Source organism: Rhea americana, unplaced genomic scaffold, assembly GCF_003343005.1.
Source record: "Rhea americana isolate MKP2758 unplaced genomic scaffold, rheAme1 scaffold_147, whole genome shotgun sequence".
Lineage (NCBI taxonomy): Eukaryota > Metazoa > Chordata > Aves > Rheiformes > Rheidae > Rhea > Rhea americana.
In genome coordinates, this window is record NW_028185561.1 from 1835748 (window position 1) to 1863368 (window position 27621).

A 27621-nucleotide genomic window follows, 5' to 3' on the forward strand; every position below is an offset into this window, starting at 1 on the left:
TTTGATTGTGATACAGCCTCTATTTTTATTACTTTTCTCTGTAAAATACAATAAAAACATTGTGGGAAATATATAGTCAATTATCAGCAGTAGAAATGAATGCACCATCCATCGGCAATGCTTTTGGCGGGGAGGGAGCCCCCAGTGCCATGTTTGTCTTACCTTTCATTGTGATACAGCCTGTGGCTCCAGAACTGCAAGAGCACAAATTTAAAAACAAAATACGAGCATGTGAAATGCATAAAGCCTATTACCCACCTTAAAAAYACCTCAAAAGGCCAGACAAATTTCCCTGCTGAAAACAGTATGAATACAGCTGCTGCATGAGTAAAGCACTCAGCAACAGACAGTGGGATAGCTAAGGGTATGAAAATGTGGTACCCACAAAGCATAGCAGGTGAAATCTCTCACAGGTCAGTGGCAACACTACCACTGGCCACAGTGGAGCCCAGATTTCCTCCAATRTGTGCTAAATTTACTCTTGGCCCTATATTGTAGCATGCACGTAAAACCCAGTGGTGTGCAAACGAACATCAGGGCACAGCAAATTYAAATGGCTGTGGTGTTGACATACACCTAAGTGCGTGCTGTGCCTGCACCTGACATTTGCTGCAACAGCTTTATCCTTCTTGACTAGCCTTTTCTGTCAGTTCTCGCTCTAGATTCCTGTGAGAGGTGCRCTGAGATGTATTTGGACAGACTTCTACATGTGGGTGCTGTCACAGTACATGTGTGCCTCATGTTAAAAGYAATATATTTTGAAAGTGTACGGTAAGACTGCAGGGTCCTTCTGTGCTACCTCCATTTTTACCTGCCATTCTCTGCTGCAAACTTGGATCCCAGGTGCTCGTCTTGAAATCTGCGCATTATCTCCAACATTTAGAAATGCCAACAAAGGAGAAATTTGCTGAATTGTTGTGCTCTTGGAGGCTTTGTGTTCATTCTGGTACAGGGGAAAGTGTGCAGTATTAACTACTAATGGTTATAAACCTCTCATTTTAGAGTATTTACTGATAGGAGCACCAATGTACTTTCCTTCTTAAAATGCAAGTGCTTACTTTCTGCATTTCAAATTCTAAAATTTAGACAAATTTACAGAACTGTAATCCTTCAAGTACTCAAAAAATGTTGCCAGTTTGCTCATAGACTATTGTTTAGTTTCCTCAAGTACTGCTACTGTTTGAAGCCAGACCATCACAGTTGACATTTAGTAAACTGCTTGCTTCACTGTTGGCCATGAGTCCTACTGTAAAAGTACACTTGGGGTAATAACTAATAAGTGGTGCAAGTATGGACGTCTTCACCTGCAAACTTGATCTCATGCTTCTGCAAGCAGAGAGAGCCTAATGGAGCAGATTTAATATAAACAATGGACAGAAGATATCACTCACACAGATCCATGTATTTCTCCAAGTAGGTTCAGAAGATTCAATTTCTCATTTGCTAGAACCTCTCTGTTCTGGGGTCTAAGGCACCAAAGTATCAGACATAGTTTTATGGACAATTCCATACTGCTGTGCAAGAACAAAAGGGGCCTATATAGGGCTTTTCTCTTTTTAGTTAGCAAACATCATTTTAGTGTATGAATATAACATYGATTAAAAGTAACTTTAAATTGAATCCTTTAGAGATTTCATTCCCTAATGAAGCATGACACTACATGTTAAAAGAGTGTGTCATCTTGGCATGAGAGTGTTTTGAACTAGCTGAGTAACCAAAGAATATGGTGGAAAATAAAGCAGAATGTGAATGTTACTGTAGTTTGACACAAATTAAATTCACATATCAACAACTTTGTGCTAAGCACAAAGAAAAATGTTCTGTCTGAGGGTCACATTAACAAAGCACTCTGTTGACAAGTCAACATATTTGGTCAATTGAGGAGGAGAGGCAGCCTACAAACATCAGCAATAACCTCTTTATGACAAATTGTAGTTACTGATATTAAAAGTTGGACTTCAGWGTAAATTTAAGCAATTATCTCAAGAGAATTTGAGACTGTATTCAGAGAAATGCAGCAAAATAATAATTCTGTACGTGTAGTTGGTACATAAGTYTCTAAAAGCAGCTACTGTGCAGCCTTTTTAAACACACTTCTGTATGGACTAATTAGATCTACTATCTTAATATGAAAAATATGACCACGTAACTTATGGGGTGCTTTTCATGATGACTTAAATATCCATTGCTGAACTGCTCACAGTATAGATTTGCTAACATTAAYGCCAACACTGCCTGTGATCTTGAAGTTGCTCCTGTTCCTCTGTTCAAGCAGCGAATTTGACTTCTCTAGAGTCTGATTGTCCCATTACATATATATAAATATGTATATAAAGGCTCTTCTCTTATTAAAACCAGAAGTTTTCACACTCTCTAGAGCAGAATCCGGTCTGATATTTATGATCAAACATTTCATGACCACTTCTCTTGTCCTAATTCTGGTCATTTGCAACAATGCTGGTGTTAAGTGACCAGGAAACACTATTATTCTAAAGTAATCTTATTTTCAGGCTCTGTGCCCGATGTCACATGGAATCACTTATTTCAGTACAATGGGAAATAAGGCCACTATGGATAACAGTATTTCTGAGGGAAGAAATGTTGCTCATTGCTGAATGGAAGCGCAGTATACCCGGCTGATTATATGCTGTAAATTGCTCCCAGAAATCAAWGAGTTTTAGCATTTAGAATAAAAAGATAAGAGAGTGACTGAGCGAAGTAAGAGCACAGAGAGAAAATACGAAGGGTATTGAAGCTCTCGCTGGAGCACCTGATCACATGTAAGTTTCTCAGATCTGGCTGATAATGGACAGCAGAACTTGTCTTGCTAGCTGGGATGAGCGCAGGCAGGAAGCACCAGCAAGGCTCCATCAGTGGCTGGTCAGCCTTACAATCTCCTTATTCTCTTCTTCCACCACAAATAAAACCCTCACAGTTCTGCTGTCAGCCTCAGAATATCCTCGCGCTCAACATCTGTCATGACCTTCACATACAAATGACAGAGATGTTCAACACCATATACTTAAATGGAAATGTGTAAGAATTGTGGACTAGTTAGATCCTTTTAAGTCTTTGAATTTCACAGTTCACTTTAGAGTTATTTCTTCTGTTCTTGTGGAAGCTGTAGACCAAAAAAAAGGCTCAAGCTCCTTAATTTTCCAAATGTAGTAAAAAGTGTTTAGATACACACTTTAATATATTTTCTTTGGCATTTTTGTAAAATACAGATATATAATTATAGATATAATGCATATATAGCATTTACTATGTTRATAAAAAGCTAGTCTTTTCACAATGACACACCAATAAGTATTTACAATATGATTCAAATTTTAAGGAACAAATGTTTCAAACAATATTGTGTGGTTATATGATAAGAATAATTTGAGGAAAAATAAGAGACCAGTACTAGAAAAATCCCAGATGACAAACTACCTACTACTACCAGGAGCACTTCCATGCATAAACTTTTGTTTTCCATCGTAGGAATATGTATGATTTCGCTCTTCCATATTTCAACCCAGCCACAGCCCCTTAAGATGACATGGAGAATTATCTTGCTTACCCTTTTTAAAGTACAGATTAATTGTACCACTCCCACCACTTAAAGCTTTATCCATCTGCAATATTTCAAAGTTTTGGCTAGAGTAGAAATTACTATACACGTGTCTTGTTAATTAAATCAATGCAGTTACAGCAGTTTACATAGCTGAAAACTTGCCCATATTCTGCACATTTTAAAACCATTATACAAATTATTAGTTTGGGTTTTAAGCAGTGTTTTAGCATTGGAAACCTTTGCTTGGAGAGCTGACCAAAATCAGCAACAGATCCAAGYACATAAATGCTTTGTTACCTTCCTATATGAACCCTGTCTAAACATACTTGCACCTTTAGCATATTGTCCCCAAATCCTGTGAGGCATGGAAGTGCTATTCCACTTTATAGTTGAAAAAAATTCAGATACAGAGAGGCTAAGTGAATTGCCCAATGTCACTTGGGTAGTTTGTGACAGAGCAGAGAAACAAACTCACATCTTCTAAATTACAGACTCATCCTCTAGCCTTTCCAGCTCTGAATGAGAACTTCATAAACCAGCATCTTCTTTAACATAAACATATATATAACAAATAGAAAAAAAAGCATTCGCTGGACAAGAGCTTAATTAAGTAGTATTGTGGTTTCTTCTCTCTTTCCAAATAGTAAGAAGAGATAGAGAAGGGTCTGTTTCTCTTCCATTATCTCTATCCCAATGAAGAAATATTAGCTGCAATGAGCATTTCTTAAAGTGGGAAGCAGTTAAGTCACTGTTTGCCAGAAAACATACTGGCACTTTCGAGAAATACAACAATCTACTTTTAGCGAAATCTGACAGAGAAAACCACAAACTTTGAAGGCCTTATTCTCCTTTCCACAGAGCTGATCAGGGAAGCATTTCCAATTACATCTGCACCCACGTTAAGATGTCTTTAAACCACCTGCATAATACAAGGGAGGCTTAGCGTCATGTGGAAGAAGAACGATTTTCTCAAGCATTARAGTATGTCCCATAACCTCCACAGTTAACGCTCCGACAGGCGGGCAGCTGAAGGGCAGCGTTCGCAGCAGGGCCCATGTGCCCGGGGCAGGACAGGCGCAGACAYCGGCAGAAGCTTCCCTGGCACACAAGCGTCTCCCCAAGCCCTTGTCATTCTGGAGAAGCCTGGTCAGCAACAGGTTTTGATCCGCATTTTTATAGATCCCAGAGATGGGAAGGAAGTGTGAGCTGCTTAAATTCCACGGCAAAGACTGTTTGAGAAACAGAGCAGTAGTAACCTCACAACAGAAAGGAACAAGAAAGAAAGACRGATGGCTCCCTGGGGGGAGAGAAATAGGCTGTAGGTGTCATGCTATAGCATTCGAAGTAAACTATTACAGGAATTCAGCCTACTGTAATCCTGGTCCCAGGCCGGCCAAGTTACAGGGAGGCAGCTACCACAAAGTTCTGCTTCCAGCWGCAGTTTGTGGGCAAACTGGGTTTACCAACTGCCTAGTTGGTACAGGCAATTCATTTATGAGATTCTGAGGATGGAGGRCATTTTGCCCTTATAAAAAAATACCCCCAAACACATGAACTTCTCATCCTGCTCTCTTTTTTTTTAATCAAACCTGCATTTTCCTTTAAAAAAGTAAAAATACAAAAACAAAGATACATTAGAATATCCTACTGTCCAGTAAATGTCTTATAGGCAATATTCATGGTGAAAAAAATAAATGCATCAAGCCCTTCYGTTAATAAAATGAAGCACCCCAAAGTTCATTCTGTACCAGGGAATGCTGCTTCTCCTGCTGTTGGTTTAAATCGCTCACATCACCACAGTTTGAATCTGCATTATTTGTCTTTAAACACCTAATCATAAATCTAGACTAACACTGAAAAAGATCCTAGTAAAAATGCCATGCTGCTGATAAGCTAGAAACAGCGTATCATGAGAAGGCAAACTAATCTTTCCATTCACTTTGTATAAATAATCCATTAGCTAAGCTTCTGTTTTAGGCTGGATGCTTGATGCTTAACACTTTAAGTCCAAATATCCTTCATATCCCTTATAATAGAAGAAACTTGTAAAATATCTTTGGCACATCAGCTTAGCGTTGCATGAATGTTTTAAAGAAACTCACTAGTGCTATAGGAAATGTAAGTGGGCTTGTTTGTGTTGTTTAATACTCTAAGTGTCATTTCATTCTTTAAAGGGGCTAGAACAGAGGAGGGGGAAAAGGGGAGGAAGTCTTACTTAATTTGTTGCATATGTCCCGACGTGTTATACAACTAAGTGTATTATACCAGAAAACTAAAGCAGTCTGTGCCGCAACAAACTCTGTGTAATCCAAAATAGGAGAATAATCCGGCCACAAGCAAGTCAAAAATTCAGTGAAACTTCCTCTCATACTATATATACACACACTTTACAAGCTACATTGAGTGTCCTTTCATATTCCAAAAGAAATACATTGTAGACACCAAACATACTGTACTTTTACTTAAAGGCTTCATCAAACCATATGTGCAGACACTTGAGAAGACGAGAGTGTTAAGCTTCCTAGGGTCCTAGAGTCAAAGAAATTCTGCTGCCCCCCACTGCTAAGTAAGTGCACTCCTTCCACAGGGGGCAACATCTGCCGATCCGTCATGGTTCCACTCGGCGAGGACCCCAAGAAACTTCCTTGGGAAGAAACAATTTTCTCAGGACTGGCAGCCAGTTTAGGGGATGTGGAAAAGTTATATCCATACAGTGCACAGGGACTGTGCAGTCTAAACGTGTTGTAGGAGCCTTGGTGGGTTTGATTAGTGGTAAAGGCATTGCTCGATGGGGATGGCATGATGTACTGGAGCTGTGGAGACATCCCTGAAATCTGCATAGATATGCCAGTTTGTGGGCAGCTGAATGCATCCCCATCACTGCCACTCATGGACATATTCACAGTTGTGCTACTCGACACACCAACATAAGAGGGAGTCCTCGGGGGTGCAAACGTCTCACTGGTTTGGTTTGTGAGCCTGTTGTAGGTTTCAGCCAAAGAAGTGCTGTATCTGTTCAGGGTCAGGCCTGAGCGGGCACAAGCTGTGTAGTCAGCTGGAGCAAGGCTACAGAGCTGGCTAGTGTTGGGACTGAGATGGAAAGCTGGAGATGAACAAGGGGAACCGGGTAAAAGGTGAGGGTGGGTAGATGGCACTCCACTGCCAGATCCCTGGAGTAAAGTAGAGGAACCTGCATTTCCTGGAAGAGAATATTAAAGTGTAAGAAGCATGTTCAGAAAAGTTCGCTTCCTAGACTTCCTTGACAGACCAAGACCTTTTTGTTTTGATAATAACCCCCTGACATGAAACATTTAATGCAGAGATTCAAAATATATTGTACATACATGTGCAAATGTGTGCGTGTGCACATATGTACTTCTAAAGAAACGACCTATCCAAGAATGGAACACAAGTTATGCTTCTGCAACCATCATTCAATACATTCAAACTTACAGCTCCTGCCCTCGAGGTTAACTATTTTTCATTTGATACTGGAAGCAAATTGCATGGTGGATAGGACATGGTGAGCACTACATCACAGCAAGCCTTCTTCAGAACTACAGAATTTGTATCATCTACGTTGTTGCTATACTCTGGAGCACATTCACAACCCTTTGCTCTGTGTGACACACGCTTCCTTTGTGCCTATCGTTATCAGCGTGTCAGCTGAGGAACCAGCTCTTCACCTCAAATGATAGAGGCTCCCACTGTTAAAGTAACTTCAGGGAAGTCTAGGCTGGGTACTGTGCGTGGCTGCTTCACTTCCTAAAGGGTAGGCAGAGGTTTAAGCTTGTAGTGGACTGTTCACTTGCTGGAATCAGAACTTTTTACATGACAAATACAAGTGCTGAATGCTCTTAAAATGCAGGGCTTGCTATAGGTGAAGCCTGTTCTCAAGACTCTGAAAATTTCCCAGCTGCAAGAAGAGTTTCCTTTTCTTAGAGATTTTATCCCCTCCCAAAAAAATGAATGTAGAAAAATCAATTTTAGCCTTTCATAGCTTCCCAAAGACTCTCTTGTTGCTGRCTCACATTAACAATGACATGTTAATGATGATACAAAGCGATACATAGACTGTCAGTAAATTAACAGGATTTCAGGTAAGTGAGCTAGCAAAAACAAAAACACATTATTATCAGTGAACGTTGCCTGTTCTTCTTGCTCTGCTCACAGATCACCAGGCACAAATCACCACCAGACACCTCCATAAGCTAAAATCCTAGTGTAAAGTACAGTTATTTTTCTTCTAGTCCATGTCAACATCTCCACTATCTGAGGATGGGCAATTCCAGCATTAACAATCAGGATGATTTTCTAGAGGGACCTTTCAGCAAGTCTCTTCGGCTAAGCTCTAAATCATCCTACCATGAGATTAAAGATTTTGCAAGGATCTCAGTTCCCATTCTTTGAATGTAACAGTAACTTCAACAAACTCCTTAACTTCAGGCAACAGCAGGAAAGGAAGYAGGAAGGTCATGACTGTGGCTCCCCTGCTTTAAAACAGTGCTGCTGAATAAAAACAGGGGAATACATTTGGTCTGTCTCTTGGACAGATAAACTTCACAAAGAGGAAGAGTGAGTTGCTTTTAAGTCTTACGCATTCTTACAAGGTATTTCAGGTCTGATGCTGGCTTCTCATTATAGGCTTTTTTTACAAGGACCATTTCCTCCCCTGCCAAAAACTTTGCCAACACTTACTCTACATATCTGTGACTTAGCACAAAGCCTTCTTTTTAATTGCCTGCAAGCAATGGTGATCAAGTTTTCTCAAGGGAATGGGSAAAGGAAAAATTAAGTGATTTCTGTGTATGCTATAGCTCTGAAGATTGCTTAATGACTTGAGAACGTATTATCAAGAAAGCAGGCAGGATGTTTTCAAGTTTGGTAGGCGTAAACGTCAAAGTCAAGAGAAGATGTCTGATGCACTTGCAAAAAGGYTGAGAGGTCTTCTACATGCACATGGATGCCTCAGAAATAAAGAAATCCAGCAAACAGCACAGAGATGCCTCTCTCTGTCCAATCAGGCGAATAAAATAGCCTTCTCTCTCCCCACAGCAACCTGTCTGTGATGAGGGAAGTGGAAGGTAAGAGACTGTAGACTGGGGAACAGGAGAAAGCAAAATGGAGAAGTCTTTTTTTTTCCAAGTTCCAGGATGCAGACAAAGATTGTAGGGAATTTTGCTGAAAATATATATATATATATATATATATAAAGAATCAAGGAAGCTTCCCAAGGAGAAAACCTAATTAAGCTTGCTGCTGTTTACTCAATACTTAGAGAACGTTTCTTCTCTCCCCTCCCCCTTTTTCTTCCCTAAACACTCAAGTAATTCCTACATTAGAGTTTGGATGTATACAGCAAAAGTCACCTACAGATGAACTCTGTCTTGTATATCTAGCCCAAGCATAACACTAAGGAGGGGATAATTCTGTCCTTAAGTAAGTAACTCACATCCTCCAYGTGACCTAATTTACCTTTACAACCTCACATTTTTACTGTCACAGTGGTTAAATTAGTATTAGTTTTGTAACTTAGAATAACTCCAATTAGACATGATGGCCTGCCCTGGGACTGGTTGGTTGATTTTTWTCGGCAAGCGACACACCAGCCTAGATTTGTATAAGGAATGATGGGCAGAGTTTTATCYTCATGCATTTTTGTACCGAAAGAACACAAAGAAGATTGTTACCTTGTTTGGGTATCCCAGGTATATCTTCAAATGTAAGTGTCCTCAGTGAAGGTCTCCAGAAGGCGTAAGACTCTACCAAAGCCTCCAGTCCCATTCTGTTTAGAACAAAAACATGGTATCATAATAGAAAGCTGTCTCTCATCTCACAGTTCTTTGGATACTTTACCTCAGACATATATAAAAAGTACTAACATTTCAGAATTATTTTGAGGGAGTTTTTTTTTGTTTGTTTGTTTGTTTTTTGCTTTTTAGAAAAGATCAGCCTTCTGTCCTGATCCATGAGCTCTATGGTCACTGTGCTGGTAGTATGCAGAGAGCTTCCCTGGTTCCACAAGTCTGGCTCTCTGTTCTGCTTTTCGCTTTGGCTATAATGACATTAAATATTTTCCTAGTATGACATTTCCTTAAGAGCAGCTGTGCTAATTGCTGGAGGGATGATCTCCTATTTCTGATTAGAAGAAAAATGATCCACGTGCAACTTTTATTTAAATGAGATTCCCAGAAAATCATGCCTCCAACATRAGCAAGGCATGGATGTACCACTTTTTTGCTACCAAGTGTATAAGCAATGCTGTGTCTTGCTTATTATCTGGGGACAAAATGCCTTTATAACTAATTATCTTCAATTATTTTCTTTCAACGCTTTTCCACGACAAATTAGAAATAACTACCTAGACAACTGTTGAAAMAGATAACATGTAGAAAAAAATTCTGTTCACTGAAGGTATCAGTCCATTCATTTTCTAACAGAATTTTCTAAATAATGCAGCTCAGAGGTGTAATTTTGCTGTCACTTTTGGCTGCTGAGTCCCAAAGGGTTGTTAAGTGTCAACATCAGGCACATACCAAGCACAAGTAGTTGCCTTTGAGCAGCAGCAGTCTGTAAACTGGAATTATGCAAATAGCCCAATTTGAAGCTACCAACACGCTCTTCTAATACAGCTTCTTCCACATTGCATTTCTAGCAGGATCACAAATATATTTCAGGAAACAGTTATAWAGCATTTATTAGCTAAACCTGGCCTAAAAAGATAGCCTTCAATCTCTGCAGTAATAGTGAATTTTCATTTCTAGTTAAAGTGGAGATAAAAGCCACCTCCTGGAGGAGTGTAGCTAAGGCGATAATTTATACAAGATGCCTTCGAACAATTTCCACATTTTATCACCACCCTAATTTACGCTATCAAATGGCCAAGTTTATTTAACAAAACAGTTATGTTTTTCCTGAAGTATTTAAAGAGAGAAATTCTGGTCCTTTCCYGAGGAAAAGTTTTTATAGGGTCAAACTTAAGGCCTAACTGAAGAATGAAACAATTCTCAGCACATAAATTCTGTTGCACTTTGCAAATGTACAGGGAACACATTAAAAAGGTGAAGCTACTGATTTCTGTAAAATAGCCTTTGGGACTGAAAGGAAATAACCTGAAAGAGAGTATTTCTAATTAAGCAGAATTATTGCATGAAGCAGTGCGGAATAAGACAGCTACAATAATTGAAATACTGAAAAGTTACATATAATGATATCACAGTACTTTTTTTTAAACACTGTTGTTAAATGTCTAGGTGATAATTATAATAGAATATTGAAGATAACAGAATCTTAATATTTAATTTCTATGTTCAGCAATCAAGTAAATTAATAATAAACCAACTAGTAACTTAAAAAGAAATATCTTCCTACAAAATCAAAAATCTGAGCCACACAAACATATTTATTCTGTACCTCAGAGCTTACCAAAGAARACAGGAATACTGATTTTAGTAAACTAATGTTTATTTGCTGCAGACAAAAATATCACTTCTACAGAACTAGAAATGTTACAGAATCACTTCTGYAACATTTGCATTTATTACATTTTCTAAAGCCAATCTAGATACTTTTATACAGAAGTCTTTTCTGTAGAATGACCTTTTAATGCATTTCTATAAAATATAATTGTCTTTCAATTCAAACCTCATGCTTTTCTTTAATGCCCAAATCAAACTTACCCTTAGTAGCTAAATCAAAAAAAAAAAAAATCTCTGTATAGCCCCATTCCTACAACTGGGTTTGGATGGTTGCAGATGCAGTAATCTTACTATATCTACATAGCATTCAGATAAAAACAATGTGTTTAGCCATATAAGTCTTGTTTAAAATTGATTTTTAAACAATCCTTTCCCCTCTGTTTTCCAGAGCATCTTCTCTTGTTTTGTAGAACATTATGGATGAAACTCTAACCTCACTTCAGGTTAGAAATTTCGGTGGAGCCAGGATTTCACCCACACATTTCTTTGAAGGGTCTCTCAGCATTTATTTTATAGCTCTGCAATGAGCACGCATAGCAGAGACACCATCTGCAGGGAGTTGTCAAATTTGGCATGTATGGCAATTTTTTTCTTCCCCAAGTATACACAGCAGGTTTTGTTTCTTCAGTCTGGATTTATCTGGAAGTTAATGTTCACTTAGCTTCAAAATTGAAGGCTACAAAGGAGGACAAAACTCTTATTTATGCCTGTGGAAAGGGGTTTACTTCCAGGCCTAAGGACAGAACATGGCCAACTGTTTTTTGCTGGAAGACATAAATCTCAGAAAACAGCAAATGTGGAGTGCAAACTGAAAAGATGCTTTTAGTTGACTCCAGTCAATCTTTATAACCACTCCACCACTTCTGTAAGTGTTTCTCTCCTACTCTTCTAAGAGCTTGCATAAAAAACATATTCTAGTTTGCTGGGCAATTTCAGCCGTTGAAACAAAATGTTTTTTAATGCTCTAACCTCTGCTAGAAGAAAAGCTCAGTAAACCAGCTAACAAAAGATACTCTCTGAACATTCCTACCCGTACACAGTTTGCTTCCTTCTCTGGAAGGTTAGGTCATAAATATAGCAGCTGTAGAAACCAAATGCAAAGTGGTCACTGGAACCAATGTATACTATGTGCCACAATTAAATGCTGCTTTTTTTAGCTGAAATGGTTTAGCTTACAATTCATAACAGACTTAAGTATTTTGCATTAAACGGTCTTTGGATAAAATACCTCATCAGTACTGGCAGCAGGGACTAGACTCAAGTCTCCACTTTGCAGTACTCAGATTCCCTATTGCTATTTTGAAAGATTCATGGACCAAGAGAGAACAAGCTATTAATCAGTCCAAGTGCAACATAAGAGATGGAAAACAGGCCTGTTGCAAGGTCATCTATAGCCTAGTAGGAAGGGCACTCACCTAGGAATTGCACATTGTGGATTTAAAACTCTTCAGGCTAAAGAGACACTTGAACGCAGGCCTCCCATCTCCTAGGCGAGTGTACTAAACATCCAGCTACTGCATGCAAGACTTAGTTTCTCCTCTTTTAAGAGAAAACAATGAGYGATTCATCTCCCCTAAATGCCATTTAAGTGCAGGAGTCTGGGGCTGTAGTTTCATACTGGTATCTGCAMTTTGCGTCTCTGGTCAGGAGAAAGAAGCTATTTCAAGAGTAGCCTCTCTTGCTGGCCAGCTGAATTGCTACTAACTTCTCTGTAAATATAGATATTCCCCTTCGTAGGAAGGATATCCACTAACAGCCTTCAAAAACTGATTCTGTCAGCCTTAAGAYGGCTATCTCCTTCCCCAGCACCTACCTGTTACGTCCTGAATCTCTAAATCCTTTGGCAAAYGGATTTCGGTCTATCTTCAGACGCGTTATCTGTTAAGATGATTAAAGAGAAATGGTGAGAATTCTGCAAATTCAGCTAAGTAACACAAAATACGACTCTCCTGACAGAACGAAGCTGACAGTGAAATTTTCTATCTTCTTTCACTTAAAGCATAAACAGCTTACCATTTGCATCGCTTACGACAGTTTTCTTGAAACACAGCAAAATAAAGCCCAGCTTTGTGATCATTACTTTTACAGATCCCCAGAGAAGCTAACGGGTATTTATGCTACAAAAGACAGGTTGCAATTCTGGCAAATGTCATTCTTCACCTAAGAGAGTATATTGCCTAACTGCGATAAAATTGAAACAAAATTTTATTTCTGTATGGGTCAAGAAGGGGACATGAAAAGATTACCTGTAGGCCATTATTCTTTATAAAAACCAACAAAAAACATAAATACTTGCAAATTATTTACATAAATGGGGTAGGTATCAAATAATTATATTTGATTGTTTATGAATCGCCAGCTCTGAATATCTATTGCCCCATTAAATGTCTTCTCACTGTAAAGATAACAAGGCATATATAACTTCCCAAAATATAGCTGAAATAACATATATGGAATTAATAAAATGTCACAACACTAAATATGGTGCCACTGTTAGTGTTAATATTTACACAAGTGGTAAATGAGAGCCAAACACTGGAGTTTGGCAACCTGCAGTTTATTTTTGACTCTGAAGCTGACTGCATAGACCCAGATAAATTGCAGTTAATACTGAATAATGATTGCAGTTAATGAAAATGATTGCAACTTCTCTGGGCTTCAGCCTCTCCTTTAAGAGCTGGGACACCTTTTTCAGAAAAAGTTTTGAAATTACTGGAGTCTAGCCCAGATGTGCTTTAAAAATCTATCTGGATATTTATCTAAATTTGAAGGTACAAAAATACTTTTAAACACTCTTTTCCTTGTGCTTCAATGCTGCATTTGTAATGAAGACACTTTTAATGATGTCGTCTACTTAGCCCGCGAGGTCTTCATGACAGGAATTATTTTTATTTAYGCCAAGTCGTTCACACAGCCTGAAGGCTCAGCTATAGCTTCCAGGCGCTGCTGCAATACTACTAGTGAAAGCTATTAAATATTTAAAGGGCTGAGCCAACGCGTTTTTACTAAGTGCTGTAATGAAAGAATCTCCTTTTCTCCTGTCTTGTACTTCTCTGGCCCACTCTGAGAAGCCTGTGAACTTCTAAGTAGAAAGCCCACGTTACCTGTTGATTTTGGTATGCTGTGACAGTCGTGAAAACCGTCTCTGGAAAGGAGAACGCTTTGACCCCTTCTCCTGAAGGTATCGGCTTGACGGGGGACAGATCATCTCCACAGTCCTTACGGATGACATGGACACGGGGCTGATACTTATGCATAGAGTGCAGGATAATCTGTGCAATCAAAATGAAAGGGRAAAGATAACATTTATTAGAAAGGACACCCTGCTGTTTCAGGACTAATAGCTTTTTGGAACAGATTATGGCATGTGTTTACCATGCCATTTACTGGAAATGAAATGTTTTCTTTAACCTCTGAAGGTTCTTATTACAGTAGTCTAATCCCTATGCATTTATGTTATTGCCAAGCCTAAGCATTTAAAAGTTATGACTCGGGAGCTTCAAATTCAGGAGACTGGCTTAACAAAATCAGGGGTGAAGTCCTGCTCCCACTGCAATTAGGAAAGTTTTGTTGCTTTTTTCACTTGAGTCTGGATTTGATCTACCGAGATTAACAACAGCAGCATTGGCCTTTTGTTTTCAGAACCTTCAGGAGATACTTGAAGCATTTTTTCCCCGATATCCTGAAGGCTGGAAACATATTTTGTTTTCAATGCAAGCTGAGACTCTCACACTCTGAAGGAGCAGAAACTTTGACTAAAATAACACCACCCAAAACTGCAAAATGTTAATCACCTTAAGTTCATAATATGATTACAGACACACTGAATATCAATACACAATCTCCTCAAAATATACAAAAGCCAAGTATAAAGGATAAACCTACAAAACCTATAAAAACTCATAGTGCATAAACACAAAATGCTTTCTGGCATTGCTCCCAAATTTTAAAGGGGACTTAAAATGCAAAATTTTCCTTTATTTTCCGCTATTTCATTTCAGTTAAGCACTACTAAAATAGACAATTTCAAGAAAATAAAATAATTGGAAGCTCAAGTATTATTTTTGGAAATTCTAATAAATTAAGAACTCAATAAATAAATAGGCCTGTAGCTATTGGCCTGTGGACACGCTAATCAAAATTCAGGGAAAGTATTTTTATTTCCTGCTCCTCGAGKAGCCCCAGAATATGTATGTGCTCAGGCACTTCAGAGAGTCCTCATGCCTGAATGCCAGATACCATGCAAGCTCATTCAGTCAAATGACATAGAGGACATTACATTCATTTGGATAAACGAGAGTTTGACTATTTTAGTATACTTGGTTCTGGCCAGATGACATGACCTCACTTTGGAAAAGCCAGGCTTCTGATAATCAGGGTTTCTATTAGCCTGTAAGTGAGATTTTGACAACAACATCACAGGTTCCAATAAATTTGCTCCATGGATGTGCCCTATGGATGTTCTCATATGAGAACCTCATACGAAGCTTTCTCCCAATTTCTGAAACCTTGCAGAGAGCAAGACTTTTTTTATATGCAAATGTGTACTCTCTTTTCCACAATCCTTTCGGTTCTCTGCTGGCAAAGATGTAGAAAAGGACAACTGCAGAGAGAACAGCACATTCCTGAGCCCACTTTCCTGTAAACACCCAGTGACACGAGAGGAAGCACCAGTACAACAGAAGGGCAATCACAGAAGTCTCTGTGCGGTGGTCCGTGTCCCTGCCACTGCTCCATGCCTTGTACAAGGGAGTACCTGGTTACACGGCAGACCTGACTGCASACACGGAGAAGCCAGGCAGCTCTGAACAATTCTGCTCATGCAGGAGAAGCAGTGGAGTCACGGCAGCATGGAGAGGCATGCTGCCCACTCCTCATCCGCGCGGCTATTAGAGCTACCCTGACCCTCGTTACCTCTTAGAAGAAGCCTGGCTTTGCTCTGCACTATACTGAATTTTCCCGGTGTTGACACATTGCTAGACCATTAGTGATCTGTAGCAAGGAATATTTTTTCTTTTGTATGGTGCCTTATAMAACGGGATCTTTTGTTAATGGCTACAATTCTGAATTCTAGCTACATAATATATAATTGCAGAGCCTTACAGAAGTGAAGAGTGATACTATGTAAACGGTATATAAAATGAGAGGGAGATACAACACCCACCCTGGACATTTTTTACCTTTGTGATTATAAGCATCACTGAAAGTTACCATCATGGAAAGGCTAGGGAAAAGGAGATCCCTGCTTTTCATTTTGTTCTGCTGGTGCATTTAACAGAGAAAACAGCATTTAACAGTTTCTCTGCAGAAGCAGCAACTTTCCATTTGTACCCTTAGAAAACAACAACAAAACCCAGGCAGTACAGGTCCCACCAAATGCCAAGCAGGGGCTGACATTACTTTTGATTCACTTTAAGCACCTCGTTCTTTCCAAAATCCCTCATGCCGTATGACCAAACCTCACATATGCCTCTCACCGCTCCACTGAAACTCACACACAGAGTCAGCTACCAGCAGCGCTCCTCCTCGGTTTCAGTGCTAAAAAAACAGCATTTAGGCAGCAGACTCTTCAGTCCGATGCCGACTTGCTCCTAGCAAAATCACCCATCTCAAATGTTACCTTCGCTACAATAATGTTATAAAACAACCAGTCTATCTAAAAACTACTTAATTCAAACTTTCCTTTTGCTCTTCAGCAYGCACTACGCCCCGTGCTTGAGCCACCACACCGTCGCGTTCGAGCCCTCTGTCTTCCCCCTGCAGCATGTGAGCAAACAGCCGAACGGTGCCAGTGAAGAAAGAAATGGGACGGTGCCCACATCAGCACCACATCATCTCTTTCTAGCGGGATAAATATCTTTTCCAAAACGTAAAATAACAGACTTACTACATTTTGACCGCAACAGCCATCCCAACACCATTACTAACCAGAAGGCACCTCAGTACAGAGCCTGGGGGTAAGCAGGACACGGCAGCAGTGCTTTAGAGCAAAGGCAGGCTGCACCCAAGGAAGAGGCTCCCAGGGCTGCGCAAGGTGCGCTGGGGCTGGGAAGAGCCAGTCCAAGAGGGTGGCAGTGGAAAACACTGCCCAAAGCCTCTGCAAACACACAAAGCTCTTTCTGGCAAGAATTGTCTTCGTAATACGTGTCGTGTAAGGGGCTGCCACGACGAGCCTCCACCCTGACGCCGACCTTAGGGACTGCCGTGATACAAGTCTCATGGCCAGTGCAAAAGACATCGCAATTTTCCTGCCCCGCAGCAGAGCGGCAGGTACATTACGCAGCCACCTCCCGACCAGCGGCAAGGCCTTCACCTTGCYTTTTTTCCCCCCAAATCTCCCTTTACTCTCTCTGCAGAGCCCACGTATTCAGGCTTTCTGCAGGGAGAGGAGTGCCAGGAGACAGGGAGCAGGAATTCTCTCTTCACAAAGACCAAAACTGCAAGTGCAAAGGCTGATGTTTTCCAGCTTTTGATTGTGACAAGAACATATAACTACCCACTGACTGGAAGCAGAGCTTGCTACTTTGAGCCAAGTCTGGGTAGCATAACAGTCTGCCTCTGCTTCCAGCCTTCCAGTTCCCCCTGCTTTCAAAAGGGGAAACGGAAAAAAAAAAAAAACAAGGAACAATTAAGACAATAACCATCTCATTTTCATTAAAGGTTAAAAAGATGTTCCTTTGCATCAAAAAATACCTAGTTGGAAAGCACAGAAAACAGCACAAAAATATTGACTTCTCCCCTCTRTTGAAATTCAGACTTAAACCAGCATCAAAATCAAAAATCAAACGGTTCTAATCAGACCAAGAGAATGATTTTTACAATGCAGTGCTTATTCCATAAACTGAAGATGAGAGGCGTTAATGTAAGAAACAAGGAATGCCAGGAGCACACACTTCTCAGTGTCAACTGCAAAATACAGATTTACCTTTCCTTATCATAGCTATTCAGATGAAAGACACAAATGCCACAGTGCATGTCTTAAAGTCGTCATCAGGCCTTAACGTCTCTGTAGACACCCTAACTCTCCAAAGTAGGGAATCCACCCTAGGACTTCCTTTTGAGAACACAAATACATGGGGAAGATATATCCTCACTAGGTTTGCTTGATCTTCTCAGGCTGCAAGCGGAGCCCGTGTATCAGAGCGTCCTACGTGCAGACGAGCTGCAAAACCTCTCCAGAGAACAGCACTATACCCTCACGTAGTCACAACCTCCCACTCCAAACGCTGATGAAAATAGCAGCAGGCAAGCAAGAAGTCCAGAGAGAGGGCGGCAAAGCAAGATGTCCTAGAGATGGCTGATTTCTTTCAGCAAGAAGCTGCCCCGGGCCAGCGCTGCCATTTACCACGGAGCCCAAAGCATGCAACGGGGAGCTGGCTGCCATTAATCACTGCCATAATAAAAATACTACAGAGAAATACTACCTTACCCTCTGTTTGCAAATGTAGTCTCCATTCCCGCAACCATGAGCCACTTCTGCATATGACTCTGAGAGTTACTACTCTGGAACAGATAAAAGGGCTCTGGATCGATCTCACTCTGACTCCCTAACACTCAACGAAAATCACATGTGCAGGAACAAAACCTAGCCCTCAAATTTTAACACGGAAACTCTGCAAAAGCTGTCACTCCTGAGGAGAGCAGCAAGAACAAAGCAGCAAYTGCAAAAAAAGGTTACACCCCAGAACCAGACACAGCACGGAAAGCATACCCGAAGAAAAAAAGCTAAATCCCGACTTTGATTAAACTACTGGAGCAATGAAGGCAGAGTATAGAGACCTCGTGGAGTTTTCTCTGAGCTATTCTGCCTAAGCAGAGACCTCGTGGAGTTTTCTCTGAGCTATTCTGCCTAAGCAGGGGGAAAATAATAATAATAATAAGAAGAAAAGCTTTCTAATAACCTAAATTATGCCCCATCTCCATAAAAATAAATATTCTAAGGATGGTATGGCCTTGACCCCTAGATCCTCTAATCCAGCATCCCTCCCCCAGTACCCTCTTGAGAAAAATGGTTCCTTCCTGCTTCGGAGAAACAATTGTTTTCTATATTCATCACAAAATATGATTATTCGTTTTCCATTATTGCTGGAGGCGTTCAGAGGCTACATAGCTTTTTCAATACAGCATTCCACCCTACCATAGCTTTAAAAGAAAAAATGTACCCATTGCAAGAGACACTTTTCTGCTTTCTGCTTTTGCCTTTTCTGGTAATTATGAATGACATGTTTGCAATTTCCCAGATCTGAGAAATACGAAATTATTTTGCAGTCATCCTTCTTTTGTCCTTTTATTTTAATACTTAAATTTCCATTTTGGGGAGGAGGGGCACTGCTGTAGCTCTGAATCAGTTCAATGTGTCTCACATCACTCGCTAGAGCTTTACTTCACTCTTTTCCAAATCGAAACACTTAACTAAAGACCAGAAAATTTATATTCCTCCACATTATGAATAATGGTGTGCTGTGTACGCTACACAGGTTTCRGTTCAGAATAAAAACAAAGCTGAGATCTGGGATGGAAAATAGAGTAATACAATTCTCTACATATCCAAGACTTTATCACAGGGCAGTCTGTGGCTGCAAGTGCCTGGGTGGACCACTAYATCCACACATCGCCCCTCCGACATGAGCAGCACAAAAGCCAGCCGGGGCGCTCTCCATCGCAGCAGCAGCGCTTTACCCGGTCGCATCTGCCTCCCCCGTTAAAGCCTTTACGCCAAACTCGGGACTCGGCGAACGCAGCTCCYGCTCAGCAAACGTCCCAAACACCCCAGCGCTGCGGAAACCACGGGAACTACCTGTGCTCATGCCTACTCAAACGAACCTTGCCAAATCAGATCCGCAGACTGTAATTCTGGAGATAAACAACGTAAAGCATCCTAAAGTTTTTTAAGCAATCCTAAGCAGAAGCACTGCTAATTCAAAAGGCGTAAATACCCACGTGTGCTTTTTCAGGAAGAATGTCATTGAAATATGAATGGTATTATACGAAAGGGAGCTGCTCCGTCCAGGCTATCRTATTCACTAGCTCAGTCCAGCACATCTCCTGTATCCTATGTCTGTAACATTTACTCCTGCACAATTTGACGACAGTGTTGAGCTAATCTCCTTTGCAAACGCGCAGGGAAAAAAAAAAAAAACTCATGCTTATACTTGGAATGAGCTTTGACAAAATACCTGGTTTAATGTCACAGAGTTACAGATACATGCAGTGTCTTTGTACTGTGTGGCAGGTACSTTTTCTTTCATTTCTTTCAGCAAAAGAGAAAGTATCCTGCTTAATATGTTAAAGTCAATGGAATCCACATCCTGCCTCAAAACTTGCCTCTTAGAGCTTAAAACTCCACCACTTGGAATTCAACGCTCCCTTTGAAAGAAAGCCAACACTTGCTATTTATTACTGGATTTCACAAAATTAAAGACTTCACCCTGACTAAAAGCAATTCTCATATTTTAATTATTTCCTAAGGTGTCAAGTAAAACAGAATAAAGGATTGCTGGAAAGATACTGGCTTACATCTGTCATGTTTCAACAGTTTTGAAGAGAAAGAGAAATATTAACCTAACACGTTTTGTCACATTAGATAATGTCATAACTAAACAATTTAGAACTTGCAAACAGAACACTCATACTGCAAACGTCTTCGCCAGTTTTTTCAGAAGTAATGAGCCTCAGCTGTGAAAGGGTCTTGCTTCATAAGGTATGCAATAAATCATTATCGGAGCGGACCCAGCTCCCATGTTGTTCGTTTTTGACTGCAATTATTAACACCTCATGGGATTTCACACAACTGTTTAGGTTAAGAAAATAGTTAAGTGTATTTTTACTCACATGAAGTTATTACACGCTATTAATGTTTCTCCTAGCCACTTGTGAGTTTAAACACACTTTTTGATTAGAGCAGAAGTTGTGAGCAGCGCACTTGGTGGGAAAACGTGAGAGCAATTCTGTCCCTTCATATTAGGCAATTTAGCCTTGTAAAGCCTTACTTTGCAGGATTTGGAGGGGGGAGTAAAACAGCATGCTCTAATAAGCAGTTAATTATCAGGCTGGAAAGTAAGCAGATTTTAGACCCGGACAGCGAAGTCCCAAAACAGCTCTGCGAAGCCCAGCCGATCGCTGGCACCCCGCGGCCGCAGGGCAATCCGTCGGGGCTGAGCCCCACGCGGGCGCGCGACGCACGYGGCCGCAGCGGCACGGAGTACTCACGTGTCCTTGATCGTCGAGCTCGTTGTTGGTGAGCTTCAGCTTGTCGAAGCTGATCACCTGCCTCATCCACGTCTCCCCAGAGGCAGGGGAATCGGGGTGAATGTACACACGAGGCGGTACCGGCGAGTCCGCGTTGCCAGCCACCATCCACTTGGAGCTATGATAAACGTACCTGTAAAAAGAAAAACCATGTCCATAACAAYAAAACTGGGAATAATTTATGTGGCCGACCCCATATTAATAAATTAGGGCCTATGCCTACAGCAAGAACCTGTCTGTAAACAAACATGAAAAGACGACAAATAAAAGTTACTAAGTTTCAAAACCTCAGTTCCAGCAACTAAAAAAGACAGGCTAAAAACCRCGCTCTCCTCTGACCTTAGTCTTGTTAAAATCAGTACCAATCTTTACAGCGACCTGCTCGCTGAGCTTTAAGCCGGTTTAAGTTCACTGAGTGCTGCAGCTCTGCTCTGAACAGGCATTAGCGCACAGGCAGATCGGGCTCTTAATTTATCGAATCGAAAAATAATTCCGCATTTGGAAGACTCAACATGCTGAGTCTAAAATAAGAGTCTATGAATAAAGCTATTGAAGGGAAAGCACAGATTATGACTGTGAAAACTAATGAAACTCTATTGAACCATGTTCTTGTTATTTCTGCAAGACTATATTCGTTTTCTTGAATAGTATTGCAGAAAGGCTTAAAATGAAAAAAACATAGCCCATATTTCATTTGATAGGCCAATGCTGACGAAGTCATTTTCTAATAAAAATAGTGCCTGCTTCAGTAGGAAACTTATTCTTAAGACAGATGCTTCATGGGACAACTCAAGAAGGACTAATTAAAATTTAAAGCGTCAAGGTACATTTTCTTTCAAGTACAGCAAAATTCCTGAAGATCATCTTTATTTTTTTATAAAATATGAAAGCCTATCAAATCATATGTTTGTACATTTCAGTTCCTTGAGAGAAAATTAGAAAATGATAAACAAGAATCAGAAATGAAAACAAAATGATCCAAACCATGCATGCCTTCGTGCAATTCGTATCAAGTTGTAAAACTAAAATTTAGAACTATGGTGAAGTCTTTTCCCGGAGATGAGTTCTCAACCGTAAATCGTACAGCCAACTGTTTTAGTATTTTTCATTTATTTTATATTTTTTTGTTTTACATGAAATATGTCATTTTCCTACCAAAGTAGGAAACTTCCTAAATATCAATAATATCTTTCAAACAGATGCTTAAGCTTCTAGAAATTTATAGGAAGGTCTAATTTTGCTAGAAATCTAGATCTAGATGTAATTTTCTTCATTTCCATTTAGTTTTGGTCTCTGCTATGGCAGCAAAAGATTAGRCTCAATATACGACTTCTATTGTACCTTTCAAGCATAAAGATCCTGCAGGACAGTCAGTTTGTAAAGTTGCACAAATCGAAAATTTAAGTAACAGTCAGTAATAAAAGAATGCAGAGATTCAATACAAACAGTGAAAAGGGAAATCAAGTAAAACACCAACATWTAGCATGAAAACAAAGGTAAGGTACTAACATATGATTACATACATTTAAGTTTGCCAACTAAGAAAATACTGCCCTGCATACAACTTTTGTTAAGTTACTTCAGTTACTTGGGGACCACAGTATAACACCAGGCAGACAGCAAAGATCAATATGAATGTACTTATTTTAAACAAAACATCTTTTAAAACTTCACACTAAATATCACACTATCCCTTTTAACACTTTTGTTCAGTATGCAACATCTTTTAAATTGCTTTTTTTAGGAATTAAGAAACAGTTCAGACCTTCTAAGAACGACATGCTTAGGCTGCAGAGTAAGCGCACACTTGCAACACAAAGCAACACAAGGACCGAACTGAACTGCACGGGTTCAGAAAAAAAAATCCATCTTTTCCCTATGGCAAAGGACAAAAAAAAGCCTCCCCTGATTATATGTACATTTATATCTTCACCTTGTTGAAAAATAAGAAAAAGCCCTTACAATGGGCATAAAAAATGTCTTATGTACCGCATTAGAAAAGGACGAAATTACAGTCAACGAAGCAAAGACACACAAAAGACATAGGGCAGTGTTTGTCTAGGAAACCTGGAAGCATTCCTGGAGAACCAATCTTTTATCTTCTTCATCTGAAATGTTCCTATTTCTACAATTAAATCTGCAGCGGTTTTCCCTGAATTATAGTAAGTATAGGGTTGAAATAATCAAAACAGCAATTGGTAAGGACCCAATCCTGTCTCCATTGAACTACTTGGCAAAGGTCCTCCTGGCTTCTATGGAGAATGGGATCATGCTTGCAAAGCAAGGTCTACAAAATGTGTACAACTCAAAACAATAATTTCTGTGGGCCCAATCCTGCAAAAATTTCTATGGAAGAGTAGTTTCAACATCATCCAGCTAGAAACAGGACAGTCTTTGCACTAAGAGTTTAAGCACATACTTCCTAACTTCAAATGTTCGAAGAATATCTTAGTTTCCTTCCTCACATGATTCTTCAGAAAATGTTATTACTTTGCTAAAAAAGCAGTAACTAGAAATGCTATTCCATCTGGATCTGAGCAAACAGCTACTGAATATACGAATGATAACCAGCTACTAAAATAAATTAAATAATTAGTTTGAAGCATGACCAAGAAAGTTTGTATGGATTACATTCTGATGCCTTCTAAGTAGACATTAATGTTATTAATGCTATTAATGTTAACGTTAATACCATCTAGCACTAAAAAAGGGGGAATTAGCAAATTTATTTGTTAATAGAAAATAATTTGTACCGACGTGAAGTACATTTAAGCCACTGATGAGGAATGAAATCTGATAGCAACATCTCTTTGACTACATTAAAACTGCAGTCTGTGAAAGCAAAAAGCTCTGAATATTTGCCTTCAGTACATACACAACATCAGCCAAATGTATAAAGGATTTCAATAAAACTGCAGTTGTTTTCTGCATACTTGGCAGAATGTTCTTTCTTTTTTAAACTGCGCTGGGAAGAAAATAGGAATCTGAAGGAGAGTTAAATGCTACCTTCTGCTAATTTATATACTGTTAATATTTTCTTCCAATAGCCAAGATCCCTATGCCTTGCATCATAAGTTTTGTGCCTTAAAGTCACCATACCTGTATCTTTTGTTATCCACTGGCACAATATCCATAGCAATATAATACTGCTGATGAGGGTCTAAACCTGAGATCTTCACTCTCATTGCGGGAAACATCCGCCTGAACATAGAAAGAGAGAGGTCATTTTTAATATGAAACAGACTTGGGAATGATTGTATAGGAAAAATAACCAGTTTGTGGGATTTTTCTTGTTCTTCTTTTTAGCCTATAGAGTCCTTTCTAACGATTATAGTTACATAGCCATGAAATGGTCCATTCGATATGTCAAAACAGATTTTTAAAGTGCATTTACTCGAACAATGCTTCGTATGTTTTGAGATACGCTTTGGGAGTACAACTATTACCACATCATTTCAACTTTATTGTTAGACAGTAAATCATTTTGTTTCGAGACTTTATTTTAGCAATGCACGCATTTAAAGCCCGTTAGAGATATTAACTAGAAATATGTTTCTGGAGATGTGCAAATGCCATCTCTTATCCAGGAAGACCAATACTGACAGAAACGTAAACTGTCAGTTGGGCTTTAACAGACAGCGGCAAATGGTGTGCCATTTATACATCAGCAAATTATGAAGTTAAATCCATGGTGATACAATTATAACACTACCAGGATGCAGTTATAAAATCCAATGTGCCATGCTATAACCAAACAATATGGTCTTTATTGAGACGGGACTTCCTGTCTGCAACTTACTAAAGGCGAAGCGCAAGAGTTACTCTGTGTTTGAAAGGTATAGTAAAACTTCTTTATTGAAAGCAGAAACCAATGTATAAGGTAATTTCTAAAAAAAAATGCATTCACAATTAAGATCATTCTGTGGGGGAAATGGAATAATTAACCGAKGCATAGAGTCTAACATTAAAAAACATTTTGTAATTCACTGTATATTTGGCATGCCATTTATCTAAAAAGTTCRTTCTTGTGGCCAAAAAGAAATGTCATTAACAACGAGTTTGCTGCAAACTAATGAAAGGGGTATTTCTTTACATTATAAACCTAAAAGCCATTCCAGTTTATGCAGTATTTGCTACTTTCTGAAAAATAAAAATTAAACTCATTACTGGGGGGGAAAGCTATCTCTATTATTTGTGAATAAACAGGAAGGTAAATCTCACTGTGATTTACTAGTTTTTGCTGTTATTTTAGTGCACCTGTAAGATAAAAAAGAAAATCTCTGACTGGACTCTCTTAAGACAAATGTCGCTTTGTGCTCTTTAAGCCTGCATTTCAATCATTAATAAAGCCTCTCTGAAAATGTAGAAGGTAGCATATGGATTCAATAAAATATGTTTTTGTAATTTCTAATAAGTTCAGATACTTTTATACTATCCAGGTTTTTACCATGTGTATCCACTGGAAAGGGGGAAAAGTTTCCCTTCAGAGGCAACACGGCGCTCGCACACTAATGAACAGGAAACCTAAAACGCCACATGCTCCTGTGCCCATCTAAAATTATCGCCATCTACCTGGCTCGTAAATCAGTTTGCTCTGCCCACTTTGATGTGCGGGCGCGCGGGGGGCTTCTGGGTGCCACCTGCGCCGCGCTCCCGCCGCGCCGCGCCGCGCCGCCCGGCGGGCCCCGACGGCTGCCCGCGCGCGACGAGGCCCGCGCGTGGGGCGCCGCACCGCGTTACCTTCCCGCCTTGGTGATGATCATCTCNGGGGCGCCGCACCGCGTTACCTTCCCGCCTTGGTGATGATCATCTCGGTGCCGATCTCGTGGAAGCGCTTCCAGAGCTCGGCGCCCTGCAGGTCCACGCGCGGCGCCTGCGGCGCGGGCAGCGGCGAGGCGGCCCGCGAGCCCTTCGCGGAGCCGCCGGGCGACACGGGTGGGGACCCCCCGAGGAAGCCGTCCTCGCAGCCGCCTGCGGAGAGAGCACAGGGCCGGGCAGCCAGGGGCGGTCCGCGGGCGCGCTCCCGGGCGCGGGCCGCCGCCGCCGCCCTCCCCCCCCGGCCGGCCCCGTCGGGCCGCGAGGCTGCGGCCCCGGGTGGGCTCCCTCGGGGCGAGCCGTCCCCCGCGGCCACCCACGGCAGCGCTGCGGCGGTGAGAGCGGCGAAGGCCCGCGGCGAGCGGGGCGCCGGGCTAGGGTGCGCGGGGCGCGGCCGGCGGCGCGTTTCGTTCGGRCGCGATTTAACTCGAGCTCCGCCGGCCGTGGCCTCCGGCCGCCTGACTCTGACTGCRACCTCGGCAGTACGGTCGCGTACGTAGAGGGTACGGATACGTGTGCACGGCATACATTTGCGTCTATATACGCTTTCAGATATACCTATATTCATATACGTGTGCATTATAAGCACACACACATATATATAAAAGTTTTATGTGCATATATATATATATATACACACACCCAAATTAAGACTTTTTCCTTCCCTCCTCGGAAACAAATCGCCGCTCCGTGGCTCGCACAGCTCCCGCGGGCCGCGCAGCGGCTCCCGCCCGGTGCGAGCRAGCTGCGCGGCGAGGCGCGTCCCCKCGCCGGCGGAGGTGTGTGTGGGGGGGAGGGCACGGCGGTCCCGGCGGGGGCGCGCAACGAACCGCGTCCCCCGCGCCGAAAACGAGTGTTAGCTCCCGGATCGCTTGGGGAGGAGAAGGGGGGGGCGGATTTTTTTTCCCCCTTCTCCTGCAGCGTTAAAAGGAATTATGGAGGAAAAGCAAGAAAAGGAGTCGGCTCGCGGAGCCAGAGCTGGCTGCGCCGAGCGGGAGAGGCGAAGCCGAGCCCCGTCGGGGCGGGCCTGCTCGCGGAGCCGCTGGGAAGGGCGGCGAGGGGCGCGGGGAGCCGCGGCGCGGCGGCGGGCACTCACCGGCGGCTCCGCGGGCGGCGCAGCCCGGCTCCATGTCGCCGCAGGTCCTGGCGGCGGCGGCGGCGGCGGAGCTCTTGGCGCAGCAGCCGCTGCCCGCTTCGTCCTCGGCCGCCTCCTCCTCGGCGCCCAGTTTCCGCCGCTTGGGCTGCCGCGGCGGCGGCGGCTGCTGCTTCTCGGCCCCGATGAGCGCCTCCACGGAGAAGGCGTGAGCCTTGAGGCTCATGGTGGTGCCGGGCGAGGACCGCCGCTTGTCGGCCATCCCCCCCCTCCCACCGCCCCCCCGCTACAGCCCGCGCATCCAGGCGCGCTGCGGCCGCCGGCACCCGCGCCCGGCCCGGCCCGCCGAGCCGGCCGCCCTCCCGTCCTCCCGAGCGCGCAGGCAAGGGGCTGGGGCTTTTCCTCGCCTTTCTTTTTAAATCCAAGTT

At 41.6% G+C, this 27621-nt stretch overlaps 1 protein-coding gene across 1 annotated transcript; it reads right to left on the minus strand.

The window, feature by feature from the left end:
* On the minus strand, positions 1-27488 carry TBX18 (T-box transcription factor 18). The gene is made up of 8 exons (XM_085299223.1): positions 27197-27488; positions 26073-26256; positions 24385-24486; positions 21247-21418; positions 14142-14309; positions 12851-12915; positions 9250-9344; positions 1-6758 (listed from the first exon to the last, which is right to left on the minus strand). The coding sequence occupies exons 1-8, from the start codon at positions 27453-27455 to the stop codon at positions 6034-6036; spliced, it is 1770 nt and encodes a 589-aa protein (XP_085155349.1). The 5' UTR covers positions 27456-27488; the 3' UTR covers positions 1-6033.
* Between the last annotated feature and the right edge of the window lie 133 nt (positions 27489-27621).